At 47.8% G+C, this 15608-nt stretch overlaps 2 protein-coding genes across 2 annotated transcripts in view; one reads left to right on the top strand and one right to left on the bottom strand.

Annotated features, from left to right (window-relative positions):
• LOC101387243 (carnitine O-palmitoyltransferase 1, muscle isoform) overlaps nucleotides 1-9386 on the top strand; it is a 40347-nt gene extending 30961 nt beyond the window's left edge. Inside the window, exon 20 of the mRNA XM_087448628.1 lies at nucleotides 9083-9386. Within this exon, the coding sequence (XP_087304754.1) occupies nucleotides 9083-9240 (158 nt within the window). The 3' untranslated portion in view covers nucleotides 9241-9386. The remainder of the gene's footprint in view (nucleotides 1-9082) is intronic.
• A 1329-nt stretch (nucleotides 9387-10715) lies between these two features.
• On the bottom strand, nucleotides 10716-14447 carry KLHDC7B (kelch domain containing 7B). The gene is made up of 2 exons (XM_004438011.3): nucleotides 12778-14447; nucleotides 10716-12645 (listed from the first exon to the last, which is right to left on the bottom strand). The coding sequence occupies exons 1-2, from the start codon at nucleotides 14445-14447 to the stop codon at nucleotides 10716-10718; spliced, it is 3600 nt and encodes a 1199-aa protein (XP_004438068.2).
• Between the last annotated feature and the right edge of the window lie 1161 nt (nucleotides 14448-15608).

Here is a 15608-nt window from a genome sequence, read left to right on the forward strand (position 1 = left end):
TGAATGGGAATGTAGTGAAAATTACCCCTTGCATCTTTTACGTCCTTAATGGTGGTACTCATCTCTGCAGTCCCTCTGGAAATGCAGTGTTGCTTTTGATTTACTACTTTCATGGATAGAGGTAGTTCTAGTGGTTTCCACTTGGCCTTTCCTACCATAATAGCCCTCACTCCATGGATCGGGGAACAAATGTGGGGATTCTCCCAGTTGCTGAGTAAATCTGCTTTCAATCATGCATGCTAGAACTTGGAAAATTACCACAAAGTGGGTTCAGAGACCCACTGGACCCACTGTGAGACAGACCTGAGCTAGAGCTCCATTGATCACCTGACCTCCATAAGCCCCTATTCTGACTGGTAGGTCACTGCACTGACTGTTAGTGATGTTTTGGGTCTCCAGAAATTAGTGTCAGTTCAGAGGCAGTGTCCAGTCATCCCCAAAAGATCTGATTATTTCCCTTTTCCCAATGTACAGTCCTTTAGCAGTACTGTTGTGGGGTCCCTGTTCCTGAAGCTGATGGTCATATAAGCAAGAAAAATAACTAAACAAGTAGTTACAATAGATTTTGACAAATATTAAGACTGAATAATCTACATGGTGCTATGGGATAGCCAAAAGGGGAACCTAATTTAATATAAGAGCCAAGGAAGTCCTCCTAGAGTAAATGACTTCTCAGCTAAGATTAAAATATGAACATGAGTTTGCTGAATGAAAGAGGGAAGTGGAAAAGTGAGGAGATGAGAGTTTGGGAAACAGAAAGAGGAGCAGGTTTGGAAGGAGGTAGGGAAAAGTGTGTTCAGTTATAGAGACACTGAGTTGTAAGTACCAGTTTTACATAGAGGTGGAGATATTCTACACACTGTCAAAAATATAATCACAGATCTCAATGTACAGTATGGAGATTCCTCAAAAAAATTAAAATACAACTACCATATGGTGTGCAATCCCACTTATGGGAAATGAAGGGAGTAAAATCGGTATCTCAAAGAGATATCTGCACTCCCATGTTCATTGCAGCTTTATTCATAATAGCCAAGATACAGAAACAACCTAAGTGTCTGTCAATGGGTGAATGGATCCATGACTGAAAGTCCACAGAAACAAGAATCAATATATTTAGATCTCCCAGAACTGTAGATGATGTCAGATGCAGAATGTAAATAGCTATATATAAAATAGTTAAAGAAGTAATGGAGGCAATTACAAAGATTAGCATAAAAGAAACTCAGGAATAGACAGATTTGAAAAAACCACAAGCGAGGCTTCTAAAAAGGAAAAATATAGTTGTGAGATAGAAATGAAATCAACAATAATTAAAGAGATAATTAATCAATTGGAGAACAATGCATCAAAAATAGATAAAGAAATTAAAAATATGAAGAGATTAAGAGATTTGTAATACAGACCAAGAAAGTCTAACATATATCTAATTGGGATCTCAGAAAAAAAGACATTAGAGACAATGGAACAATGATGATATTTAATAACATAATGTCTGTGAATTTTCCAGAACTGATGAAAAATCGAATTACAGATCCAAGAAACAAAACACATTGTAAGCAAAATAAAATGATATCCACACCTAGACACATAATAGTGAAACTTCAGGACACCAAAGACAAAGAGAAAAACTGTAGGAAGCCAGAAAGAAAGAGATCGTACAAAGGAATGACAATTGGAATGTATTTTCAGCAACAATCATGAGAATCAGGAGTTAGTGGAATAATGTCTAAATGTCATAAAAACACTATTGATCCAGAATTATGCATCCAGCAAAATTATCTTTCAATAATGAGGGCAAAATAAAGACACTTGTAAATGAACAGAAACTAACAATATTTATCACAAAGAGATCTGCTGTAAAGGAACTACTAAAAGTTATACTTCAAATAAAAGGAATATGATCCCAGAAGGAAGGTCTGAAATGCACAAGGTAATGGAAAACAAATAAAATGTTAAACATGTAGGTAAATCCGAATAAATAGTTAATTAGGTACATTTTCTACCTTCCACATTATTTCTTATGACAGTGTTGCTGAACTTTCTGCCACTGCATAACAAGAATCCTCTCCAGCTTCCAATAAAATTTCCCCACTTCTCTTTAAGTCCCTAATCCAAAATCCTATGAACAGTGTGTTTGAGGCGCTTGAAACTTTCACTAATGCTCTCCTCAAAATCCTTCCGGTTTTTCCAGCTTCCACCCACTGTCACATTCCAAAGTCACTTCTACATTTTTGTTACAGCAGCACCATATTCCCAATACGAAAATCTGTATTAGTTATCTATTGCTGCATAACAAGTTAACTCAAACTTAACAGCTTAAAACAAAAAACATTTACTATCACACAGTTTCTGAGGATCAGGAATCTGGGAGTGGCTTAGCTGGGTGGTTCTGAATATGGTTTTCATGAGTTTGTAGTCAGTCTATTGGCCATGGCTTCAGTCTCTGGATACTTGACTGGAGGCTGGAGCTCATGTAGCTGTTAGCAGGAGGCTTTCTATGTTGCCTCTCCATAGGGCTAGTCATGACCTAACTTCCCTCAGAGCAAGTGATCCAATATATATATGAAATAGAGAAAGAGCCCAAAATAGCAGGTACAGTCTTTTATAACCTAATCTTTATACAGAGGGTACAGTCTTTTTAACCAAATCTTGGAAGTGACATAACATCACTTCTGCCATATTCTACTGGTCACACAGATCAACTCTGGTACAATGTGAGAGAGAACTGCACAAGGGTGTGACTACCAGAAGGCAGGGACTACTGGGGCCAACTCGGAGGCAGGCTACCACATTTATGTAGAACGTCTAAAACACATATTATTGGACATAATAAAGCTTAGCAAGGTGGCTGGATATAAGAAAAATATACAAAAATTAAGTGCATTTTTACATACCAGCAACAAAGAATAAAAACACATTCTGTTAAAGGCACCATTTACAACAGTAAAACACACACATCTATGAATTAGCTTGGAAGAAGTTTAACAAGAAATATGCAACACCTATATGAAGAAAATTACAAAACTTGACTAACATATTAAAGATCAAAATAAATGGAGCTGTAGCCAGATTCATGAATAGAAAGACTTAATCTAATAAATGTGTTCATTCTCCCCAAATTTCATTCAAGGCTTCAAAGTAGTTCTAATGAAAATCCTAATAGGGTTAATGGAACTTGACAGGTTGATTCTAAAACATTTATGAGAGACTTAAGAGCCAAAAATAGTTAAGATACTTCTGAGCAAGACAAGGACAGGGGATTTACCTTACCATTGGCAAGATTTGTTATAAAACTATATAATTAAGACAGTGTCATATTGGGTTAGGAACAGACAAGTTGAACAACAGAATACAGACAGTCCCTGACTTACGATGGTTTGACTTAACAATTTGTTGACTTTACGATGGTGCAAAGGTGACACACATTCAGTAGAAACTGTACTTCAGATTTTGACCTTTGATCTTTTCCCAGGCTAGTGACATGCAGTACGATCCTCTTTCGTGATGCTGGGCAGTGGCAGCAAGCTGCAGCTCCCAGTCAGCCACGCAATCACAAGGGTAAACAGCCAATACACTTACAACCATTTTGTACCCTTACTACCATTCTGTTTTTCACTTTTAGTACAGTATTTGATAAATTATGTGAGATATTTAACACTGTATTACAAAATAGGCTTTGTGTTAGATCCAACTGTAGGCTAATGTAAGTGCTCTGAGCAAGTTTAAAGTAGGCTAGGCTAAGCTCTGATGTTCAGTAGGTTAGATGTATTAAATGCATTTTCAACTTATGATATTTTCAACTTAGGATGGGTTTATTGGGGCATACCACATCATAAGTCCAGAAAGATCTGTAAAACAGAGAGCCCAGAAACAGATACACACACACACAAGGATTTTTATACATAACAGAGGTGACATGTAGATCAGTGGAGGAAAGAAGGTACTGTTTAACAAGTAAGCTGGAAAAATTGGCTATCCATAAGAATAAAAATTAAAAATGTGGGGGATTCTCTACCCCCACATACACAATAGCTTCAGAACGATGAGGACTTAAATACCAAAAATAATTTTAAAACTTTGGGAAGAAAATAGGGTGGAATATCTTTGTGACTTTGGGGGTAGGGTAGAATTTCCTAAACAAGAGGCAAAAAATTCTAAACACGATAGAAGACTGAGAAATTAAACTTCATTAATGTTAAGAACTTGTATTCATCAAAAGATAATTTAAATGTCGCTTTCTCAAAGAAGTCTTTCCTGAGCACCCTTCTTGAAATTGCAGATCTTTTTTTCCCAGTGCTCTCAACCCTCTTTCAGTGCTTTATTTTTCTCCTTCGCACTTATTACCTTCTAACATACTATATAAGTTCACTTTTTCTTATTTATTATATAAGAGTCATGGGCAAGACTTTTTGACATTTTTTCTCACTGCTCTGTCTCCAGAACCTAACCAGGTGATGACCCATACTAGGTGCTTAATAGATATTTTTTAAAAGAATGAATGTATCTTAGCTCCCTGTTTTTTTAATGCATTTTGAGAAAGCTTGTCTTAAGTTTCGTGGCATCTCCCTTGCTTAGTACCATGCTAACAGTGAAATATGTATTGGAATATGCTTGTTTCCCTTCACACCCACTTGCCTAGCACAGTGATGAGAGTGTAGTATGTTTTCAATTTGTGATCGATGATGGGACAGACTTTGTTCTTTTCCATTCCCGCATCTGCCGTAATGGGTCCTTATTTGTTGTTTCCTAATTATTTTGGTTTTATTTGTTGATTTGTTTTTCTTTATGGTTCTCTGGCAGAGAGGTTGACATCATGCTTCTCAGTTCATAGCATGTTACTGTCATTGGTCCATATGACAATCCTCACTTATTTTTTTAATTTATTTATACTCTTTTATTTCCATTCCTTTGCGGGGGTGGGAGGGTATATCCCTTTTGTATGTGTTTTTGTAAAATTTGTACTTTTGTCTTTAATGCGTGTATTTTTAAGTTATGTAAACTATATTGTACTATATCTCCAACTTGTATCATACTTTTTAAACTCAAGACTATATATGAAGACCTATTTGAGTAGCCGTATATACATCCTATCTATTACTTTTAACTGCACTATAGTATCCCATGGTGAGCCACTACTTTTTTGCTTCTCCATTCTCCCCAGTGATAGACACTGAGATTGCCTACAACTCTTCGTCACCAAAAAGAATGCTGCAGTGAACATCTTTGTACATCTGTGCTCATGGACCTGTGTAATAATTTTAGGCAATACTACCAGATTACTTCACAGAATGGCTGAATTAGACTATACTCCCACCAGCAGTGCCTGCTGCACATCTTAAATTTAATAAATTCTTTATTCAGGTGTGAAATTCACATAACATAAAATTAACGATTTTAAAGTATACATTCACTGGCGTTTAATACATTCACAATGTTGTGCAGCCACCAAGTCTGTCTAGTTCCAAAACATTTTCATCACCCAAAAAATATACTCCATACCCATTAAGCAGTCACACCCATATCTCTCTATCCACAGCCCCTGAAAACCACCAATCTGTTTTCAGTCTCTATGGATTTACCTATTCTGGATATTTTGTATAAATGGAATCATGCAATATTTGACATTTTGTTTCTGGCTTCTTTCACTTAGCATAATATTTTTGAGGTTCATCCGTATTCTGGCATATATTAGTACTTTATTCCTTTATATGTCTGAATAATATTCCATTGTATGGATGTATCATATTTTATTTATTCATTTATCCATTGATGGATATTTGGGTTGTGTCCACCTTTTGGCTATTGTGAATAGTGCTGCTATGAACATTTGTGTGCAAGTATTTGTTTGAGTACCTGTTCTCAGTTGTTTGGGATATTACCTAGGAGTGGAATTGCTAGGTCATATGGTAATTCTGTGTTTAGCTTCCCGAGGAATGTCAAACTGTTTTACACAATGGTGCACCATTTTACAATTCCTCCAGCATGTACAAGGGTTTCAATTTCTCCACATCCTTGCCAACATTTGTTATTTTCCAGGGTTTTTTATTATTGGATTTCTTGTCTTATTGTTATTGATTTGAAGTAGTTTTATGCATTTTTTTTTTTTTGAGGAAGGTTGGCCCTGAGCTAACACCTGTTGCCAATCTTCTTCTTTTTTTCCTTTTTTCTCCCCAAAGCCCCAGTAGATAGTTGTATGTCATAGCTGTACATCCTTCTAGTTGCGTTATGTGGGACTCCGCCTCAGCATGGCTTGATGAGCGGTGCGTAGGTCTGCGCCCGGGATCCAAACTGGCGAACCCTGGGCCGCAGAAGCAGAGTGTGAAAACTTAACCACTACACCACCGGACCAGCCCCTGAGTATTCTTTATATTAACCTATTATCAGTTAGACGTTGTAAATTTCTTCTGTTCTACCATTTGTATGAAAACTTTGTGCATGTTGTCCTTTGTTGAAAAATTTTTTTTTTTTTTTTTGTGAGGAGGACTAGCCCTGAGCTAACATCTGATGCCAATCCTCCCCTTTTTTCTTGAGGGAGCGTGGCCCTGAGCTAACATCGTGGCCATCTTCCTCCACTTTACATGGGACACCACCACAGCATGGCTTAACAAGCGGTGCGTTGGTGCACGCCCGGGATCCGAACCTGCGAACCCCGGGCCGCTGCAGCAGAGCGCATGTACTTAACCGCTTGCACCACTGGGCCAGCCCCGAAAAAAAATTTTTGATAAAAATAAATTCACCAATATTTTGCCTTATGCTTTGTAATTTTTAAGAAGTCCCTAGATCACAGGCATTCTGCTAAATTTTGATCTATAAATGTTATTTTATCTTTCATATTTATATCTTTAATCCATCTGGAATACACTTTCCTTTTTTCATTGATTTTTGGTGTTGCTTTCATTAGGTACTAAATTCCATATATACGTGAGTCTATCTCTGAGTTTACTATTTTCTTCCATTGATCTATTTGTCTGTACCACATTATTTTTTAAAATAGGGCTTTATAGGATGTCTTGATATCTAATTGGGCATATTCCCCCCTTTTAGCTTTTATTTTTTAAGATTGACTTAGCTATTGGACCTTTATTCTTTCATATATGTTTTTATAATTTACAAATACTGATAGTTTTATTTCTTACCTTCCAATCCTTACACCTCTTATTTCTTTTTAAATTTTTATTCCATTTACCAGCATCTCCAATACTAGTAACATTATTAGAGGAATCCTTGTTTGATCCCAGTCTTAAAGGGAAGGTATCCACAGTTTTTCCATTAAGTATAACTTTTGCTGTAAGTTTTTGGTATATCACCTCAACTATTTATTTTAGAGTAAGAGTTTCTCCTTTCTTGAGCACCTAATCTTTGCTAGGCAGTTTACATATATCATGCATTTAATCTTCACAGCAAGCCACGAGATTGGGGTGTTGTCTGTCCTTTACAGATGAGGAGACTGAGATTAGTAAATTTAAGTCACTTGTTCCAGGTCACACAGCTAGCAAGTGGAAATCTGGGAAGCAAACTCTGCTCTGACTCCCAGGTCCATGCTCCGTGGACCTCCTGGCAGGTGATCTGAAAGGGTGGTCTGCAGGCTCCCTGTATTAGAATTATCCAGATACTTGTTAAGATGCAGGTTCCTAGGCACCATTCCCAATCTGCTACACAAGAATCTCTTTGAGTTGTGACACATGCCAGCGGTCTACATTTTAACAGGTGTCCCAAGTGACTCTTATGCTTCCAAAAGTTCAAGAGTTCCTGTACTAGCTATATAGTTATATGCCCTCTATCTGTTAACACACTGCACATACCTCGTCTAATAATTTTCCCTAGCCAAACAGATGTTACTTTCTGTAAAACTTCAAGTGTGCCACGGTACTGATCTCAGTTGTGTGTAGATATACATGTGCATTTATTATTAATCATTCTGCCTATCTCCTCTTTAGTTAATTTCCTTGAGGACATAGTTTCCTGAAGTATCCAGTGTTTTTTAGCCCAGAAAAGAAGAGTTTGAAGGGGATGTATTTACTGTGGTTGGCTGTCATGCAGAAGGGAGAGAACCCATATTCTTTGTAGTTGTAGAAGGTAGAACCATGCCATTGGGGTGGGTACTGCAGAGAGGAGGGTGTGGAGGTGGGGTTTTTGCACACTTCTGTTGAATTTGTACAAGAAGCCCATGTTCACCCGTAGGCCCAGAGGACATGGCCCTCCAGTTGCTTTCTTTTTTTTTTTTTTTTTTTTTTTTTTAAGATTTTATTTATTTATTTTTCCCCCAAAGCCCCAGTACATAGTTGTCTGTCATAGCTGCACATCCTTCTAGTTGCTGTATGTGGGACGCGGCCTCAGCATGGCTGGAGGAGTGGTGCCTCGGTGCGCACCCGGGATCCGAACCCGGGCCGCCGGCAGCAGAGCGCACGCACTTAACCGCTAAGCCACGGGGCCGGCCCTCCAGTTGCTTTCAAAGGGAAAGATCAACAAAGTCTGTCGGTGCAGTGGCGAGCACCGAAGGACAGCCAACATGGGACGCAGCAAAACTTCCCAGCAGGAAGAGCCCTTGGACTGGCCTTAATGAAAGCACAAAGGTGCCCGGGTAGAGGTGGGCAGGCATCCCAGGCCACTGACATGAGGTAACATGAGGCTTGGGACCTTGTAGGACTGGGAGTGGTCACCCTAACTGAGCGTGTGAGCTTGGGTGGGTGTTATGACTTCTTGGGGGTCACCCTGCAACCACTAGCTGTGAGCTGTGGATAGGTAAGGATCTGTGTTTACTCTAATAGTTCCTGACATTTCATATCACACTGGCCTCCAGCCTTGTAGTGTCATAGGCTGATGTATCCAGAAGTTAAGACTTGTGTGAGATTAGAGAAGTTTCATTACTGCTTTGTGTAGGGAGGAGTTTTAATAAGGGTTTTTATGAGCCCTATGACATGTAGCCTACCAGCTTTCTCTCCTTAAAGTAACCGGGTGACTCAGCGGGGTCTGGTCCCCGGGATACTGAGCGTAGTTGGAGGCGTTCGGCCCTCCCCGGGCTGCCCCAGAGCCACAGCCCCACCCTGTGGCCTGACCAGGGCCTGTCTGGTTGTTGCAGTGCAGGCCACGTGGATGGCCTACGACATGGTGGTGATGCGCACCAACCCCACATTGGCAGAGTCCATGCGGCGGCTGGAGGATGCCTTCCTCAACTGCAAGGAGGAGATGGAGAAGAACTGGCAAGAGCTGCTCAGTGAGACCAAGCGCAAGCAGTAGGCCCCCTCCCCCCATGGCCACCATGCTGCTGTTTGCCTGTGCAGAGAAGCCACTGGGGGACGGATCCTTCTCTACCTGGCAGAGTAACAGCGACCCAAATATATAGCTGTTTGCACAGTGCTTGTTTCTCAATAAATTTATTTTCACGCACAACCTGAGAACCCCTCTCTGTCCTACCTTGTGAACAAAACCTGATAGGATGCAGATGCTTTCAATGAATTAAACATATTTAGTGCCAGTAGTGCCAAGCATAGAATAAAAAGGAAAAAAGGGACCAGACGGGGACAAACGAGTTCAGAGGGCAGGACAGGTAGCAGTGTTCAGATTTATTCAACTTCCTATGGTGGGTTCAAAAGTGGGTAAAGGGAAACGTTATTTATTCAGTTATATATCCTGAGTACTGTGCTAAGCGCTTGCATAGGTGATCTTATATTCTCAAACTCTCTTGAGTGACAGATATCCACTATCTCCATTTTACAGATGAGAAAAACGAAGTTAGATATCTCAGCCAAGTCTACACAGCCAATAAGGGGCAGAGCTAGGCTGAAACCCAGGTCTCATTGAAAAAGGGCATTGGTGGAAAGTGGGGCGGACTTCTGGAGGGGCTGAGCAGGTGGCAGAGACCCCACAAGGATGCAGAGGGGTGTGAGCCCAAGTGGTCCTGGCCAGGTCTGGGCTGGGGTTATAGGCAAGGGCTACAGACAGCAGAGCAGTTTCACAGACAAGAGCTCTAGGCCCTTGAGGACCAATCAGACAAAAGAGGGCTACAGAGTTGTTCCTGGGGAGACCCAAGGCAGGCTCCCCATAGCCACAGGATGGGCAGCAAGTCCCAGAGGCAAGGATGTTTTCCTGGGACTTCTTTGCTCCCAGTTCCCCTTTCCACCTCCTCGTGGGCTCCTTGCCTAGCTTGGAGCCCTAGGGACAGAACATAGGAAGCGCCATTGTGTTTCCAGCCATCTCCTTCCTTGGCTCAGCAGTTGCAGAGCTCCTCAGTGGGCCGAGTCCTGGTCCTTGGGGACGCATCAGTCCCTGGTTCTCAGAGCACTGGGGAGTCCCACAGGTAGATTATTTCCAGGCAGTGTGGTTGGTGCTGTGATAGGGGAGCCTGGCTCGTGGGAGCCCAGAAAAGGTGAGCTCTGCCTTGAGGAGGGGTTGTGAGTGAGCTGAGGCATTGGGTAACCAGGGAAGAAACTAGGGCAAGAACTGAGTCATAAAGGCAGGAAACAGATCAGCTCACAGGTACAGGGAGCCTGGGCTCCAAAGGGGAGAGGGCTCTCTCAGGGAAGGGGTGAGGAGTGGATGGGGGAAATCACCAGGCTTATTATAACAGAAAAGGAAAGTTGCCCCAGAAAAAACAGCAGAAAGTTCTGGGTCCCAGCCACCTCCCTGTGCCTCACCTGCCCTCAGACTTCCTCACCCCTCAGCCCCAGGGTCTCCCTGGAAAGCAGCGGCTCTCCTGGTGCTCCAGCAGCTGCTCAGAGGGCAGTCTGCAGTGGGTCCGCGGGGGACACAGTCAGGATGAATGGACAGAGGATCCCCTTACTCCCCAGGGGAAAAGGCTGCAGCTCCTTGGCCTGGAACTGGGCAGTCGCCTCGGAGACCATGAAGGTGGCTGTGACCTGATGGTTGAGGCAGTAAATGGTGTTGCCCAGAACCGTGCAGCGGAGGGGGGCGGGGTCGGGCAGGGGCAGGGAGGCGGCTCGGCTCCAGGAGCCTGTCACAGTGTTGTAGCGCATCACCGCAGCACCCACGCCCCGCAGCAGGTCAAAGCGGTACAGGAAGCCCCCCAGCGCCACCATGTCGCTGGAACGCCGGTGGCTGGCACTGTAGGGGCACTCATCCCACATGTCCTTCACAGGGCTGTACCTGAGCAAGCGGTAGAAGAGGTGGCCCCCAGTGACATAGATGTCCCCACGGCAGGCCACAGCCTCGTGTGCCACAGGGAAGGTGCCTGCAGGGAGGGGCGCACGTGAGGTCCAGGCGTCTGTGCGTGGGTCATAGCACTCCATGCTGTATAGGCACTCGCCCCCGATGGCATAGAGCAGCCCATCCAGGGCCACCAGTTTGAGCTGGGCACGGGCCTGCTGCATGGGCCGCACCTGGCTCCAGATGTCGGTCAGAGGGTTGTAGCAGAAGACCTCATTGGAGCAGACAGCTTTGGCGCCGGAGCCACGGACGCCCCCTGCCAGGAACAGATAGTTGTGCATGGTGCAGAGACCACAGCCCCTCAGCGGGGCCTCCTCAGGCACCTGGGTCAGGCGCCGCCACGTGTTCTCTTGGGGGTTGAACACGTGCAGGTACGTGCGAGGAGGCAGGGGAGCAGGCCTGGCCTCAGGAGCCTGCTCCACACCAGGGCCCCTTGTGATCCCCGAGCAGCTCAGCTGGTAGAGGCTGGGCAGCACAAGGACCCCCAGCACTGCCTGGCCCCGGCCAGTACGAAGGCTCAGGATGCGCTCCCGTTGAGACCCACTCAGCTGCCGGTAGAGGTTTGGGTCTCCCAGCACATGCAGCAGATTGTCACTCATCAAGGCATAGGTGTCCTGGGCCAGGCCAGGCTCCCCATGCTGCTGGGCAAAGGCCAGGACATCCAGGCAGCTGCCCAGGTCCAGCCGCCGCTGCAGAGCTGCTGCCAAAGCCGGCTTGCAGTCACGGGAGCTGGGCTTCCAGGGCCCCTCCACCACCCCCCAGCTCCCAGGGCTCTGCAGAAACACCATGAGTTTGCGGGCCTCTTTCTGCTTCTCTGTGAGACCCCCTCTGCCGCCTGCAGGGCTGGGCCTCTCCCCTGGTGCCTCTCCCTGGCGCTGCTCTGGGGCCACCTGGCTGATCTCCGGCTCAGAGCTCTTGGCTATTTCACACATGCTGCGTTTCCATGGCTGGGAGACAGGCTGTGAGTGCCGCCTTGCAGCAGGGGAGGGTGCGGGGCCAGGCTGCGTCTGCTCAGGGGACCATGAGGGGGTCCTGGGCATTGCGGCTGGCAGCAGGGAGTCCAGACCTTTCTCCACGCTTCCATCTCCTCCTGGGCCTGAGGGAGGGCTGGGGGCAGGAGCCCCAATCATCTCGGAGCTTCTCTGCTGTGGCTGACGTCCAGGCTCAGCCAGGCTCCCTGTGCCTGCCCCTGTGACCATCCTGGCTGAGTAGCCTTGCCTGTCCTCAAGGCTGGGGACAGACCCCTCAGGAGGAGAATCAGACTCTCTGTTCTTAGAGGGTGTGGAAGTGCCAGGATCTCTAAGGCTCTCCAGAGCTGCCCTTGAGGCTCTCCCTTGGGGCCTCTCTTGCCTGGGGAAGGGATGACTCCTAAGAACCATAGAAATAAGGTTTCCCCAGCTGGTTGAGATCTGCCTCTCCCGATTGCCCTTGCAGAGAGCCACACTGGGCTCCTGAGATGTAGGCCTTGACCCACTAGCTAGAGCAGGGGCTGGGGTTGGGGCTAGGGCTGGCGCAGGGGCTGCGGCTGCAGCTGGGGCTGAGATTGGGGCTGGCTCCGGGGCTGGGGCAGTGGCTGGGGCTGGGACAGCAGCTGGGGCTGGGGCGGTGGCTGGGGCTGGGGCAGGGGCTGGGGCAGGGGCTGGGGCGGGGGCTGGGGCTGGGGCTGGCACTGGCACTGCTCTGAGATTTTCGTCCCCAGCAGGAACCTGGCTAACTCTGAGGGGCAAAGAGTCTGAAGGATAGGAGGTGGGAGCAGTTGGGGCTACAGGTAAGAGACCGGAGTGCACGTGTGCTGTGGGCGAGGAAGCTGAGGGTGGGAGGTGCTTAGGGATGCGTGGGGGTAGCGTGGCTGAGGGGCTCGGGGCTGGGGCACTGCTGAGGGTGTCTGTGGCTGGCTTCCCTCCACCCCGAACGTTGGCCACCTGCCCACTGTTCTGCTCTCCCTGGCCTTGCCGGAATACACTCCCTTCTCCCACGCTGGGGCCCCCTGACTTTTCTGTCCTGCCCGGCCGTGAGCTGAAGAAGGAGTGGTCTCCAGAGCCGTTGGCCTTCCCTGCATTGCAGGCTTCTGTGGTTCCCTGCCCTTGGGACAAGAGGGGGCGTCCCCACCGCGGTTCCTCTGGCCACAGGCCCATGGAGCCTGGGGCCTGGCTGAAGCTCCTGGTGACAAGGACCTCCCTCCTCGCCCAAGGCCAGCCTTCCACAGAGGGTGGGGACCCCTGAGACTCCCTGGGGGCCAGAGGCCCAGCCTCCCTGCTCTCAGCAGCTTTGGCCCCTGAGTCCATGGCTAGGCCTGGGGCCAGTGGAGGCCTGCTCTCCCCACGCCCCACCTTTGAGCCACCTGTCAGGGGCCTGGTCTGCAGGGTGTGTGATGACGGCAGCTCCTGGGGGAAAAGGGGCCTCTTAGAGCTTACAGAGAGGCTGCTGGCTGCATCCACGGTGTCCCACACACTCACCACAGTGCCCAGGCGTAGGAGGTCCAGCTTTGTGGGCTGGCAAGTTCTAGCTCCTGAGCTGTTGTCCACCTGCCACTGCCGGCTTCCTAGGCCTCTCCCCAGTGAGCCATGTGGCCCCACACTTGGTTGCCAGGGGCTGGTGTCCTGTTCCGCTGTGTGGACAGGGGCCTGGTGAGCTGGCACCTTGGCTCGGACGCCTCCTGCCTCCAACTGTACCTCCACTTCTCTGCCAGGACTCCGAGGGGTGAAGTGTATCAGGAGGGGGGCAGATGTCCCCCCTACTTTGCTCCTACCCAGGAGGGCAGCACCTGGCCTGAACGGCTCCCTTCCTTTACCTCGGGTGGCTTCTGGGGTGGCATTACCATGCTGCTGTCCCAAGGCCCCTCCGCTGGCCACTTCACCAGGTGTCTTGAGTGGAGGTGCGGCTGTGGCAGCCAGACCTCCACTTCCTGGGGGCTCCTGATCCTGGGCCCCTGCTGCCGCTGGACTCCCCTGGCCGCGTCCTGGAGGGTCTGGCTTCCCCTGCCCTGAGCTGGGTCCCTCGACGCCATCACTGACCTTAGTCTTTGGGGGTAGGGCTGGCCTGGCTCCTCCCGCCTGAGAAGGCTGGGCCCCGGGGGCAATGGACGCTGGTCCTGCTGCCTCCTGGTCATGCCCAGAGCCAAACCAGTGCAAAGCCAGTGCCGTGGCAGCCACCACAGCCAGCGCCAGCAGGGTCAGCACAGCACCGTTCCAGTCATCGTCCCCATCCGCATCCCAACCCCAGCCAGGGCCGTCAGGCTGCAAGGCACCCTGGATCATGGTGCAGGGCTGCAGAGTCAGCATGAGGAGCCAGGGTGGCAGGCTGGAAGCTGCGTGTGCTGCATGCAAGCCTGTCCTGCACTCAGGCCTGGGCTGCCGTCTGCGCAGATAGTATCAGCAACACATCCCGCCCAGAGGGCTGCCCAGTTAAGGTGGACCTGTGCTAGGGGCCAGTTGCTCTGCCTGGCTTGGGAGGGGGTGAGTCTTTGTGCCTCCACCCGGGTTTGGAGGTTTGTCAGGAGGGCCTAGTTGGAGATATCAGGAGACAGCTTAATCTACAACAGCTCCAGGAGTTCAGGGGCCTCTCCAGGCCCCCTACCCAGCTCCTGCCCCCTTCTCCTTTTCCACAGGTTCCATTGGCAAATGGCAGTGTTCCTCAACACTTCCAGCATCTCAGCTAACCTAACAGACCCTGACACCCCCAAACTCATCCTACACCCCAATGTCCCTCCTCTGAGCCTCAGTCCAGCCTCAGGGGACTCTGGCAGGGAAGAGTTACCCACAGGAGATGTTATCTGTGGCTTTAGCAACATGATGCAGCCCTGATGAAATTACCAGAAACCCGAGAAGATGATTCCACTGCGGGCTGGCGGGGGAGGGTGGGGGTGGGAACAGGCCCCGTGGTGCCACCCATGCCGGCTGGTCTCTCAGACTGAGGAGGGAGTCCGTGGAGGGTGTGAGTCCTGATGTTAAGCCCGTGCAGCACAGAGACAGGCTGCTTGAGAAGGTGTGACCTCCTGTCACCGCAGGTGTGAAGTGGAGGCTTGCACTATTCTCTCCCCGGATACATAAGGGTGCTCAGGAGGGGCCAAGGCTGAACCCTCTACACCTGCTCCTCCAGCAGCCTCTGGACTTTCTTACCCTGGGTTCGGCAGAGATGGGATTGAGTTTTCAAAAGGAATTTTCCAAGCTATCAAGAGAAAAAAATGACTGAAATACAGAAAATTCAATAGTTATATTTCTCTCTTTATTGGCCTGGCTTATTGCAAGCCACTTGGCTCTTCTAGAGGCCCCTGGGCCTCCCCCTGCACCCTCTGGACCATCTTGACTGCCCAGATGCTGCTCTCACTATGCTCCTGGAGAGCCCTGAGCCCAGCCTGCTCCTACTACCTTTACTGCATCAGCCAGCCCCCAGGGTCCTTTAGAAGCCCCCCTCTGTCCAGCATGCTCTATCAGCCTGACTTC

This window comes from Ceratotherium simum, chromosome 25, assembly GCF_057802395.1.
Source record: "Ceratotherium simum simum isolate JZ-2026a chromosome 25, ASM5780239v1, whole genome shotgun sequence".
In the NCBI taxonomy this organism is placed as follows: Eukaryota; Metazoa; Chordata; class Mammalia; order Perissodactyla; family Rhinocerotidae; genus Ceratotherium; species Ceratotherium simum.

Bases quoted from the DNA above. Each gene is read 5' to 3' on its own strand.
- KLHDC7B (XM_004438011.3), bottom strand. From the start codon at position 14,447: ATGCTGACTCTGCAGCCCTGCACCATGATCCAGGGTGCCTTGCAGCCT. The intron at 12,646-12,777 runs AGCCACCGCCCC...AGCCCCTGCTCT, and splicing joins CCAGCCCCTGCCCCAGCCCC to AGCTAGTGGGTCAAGGCCTA.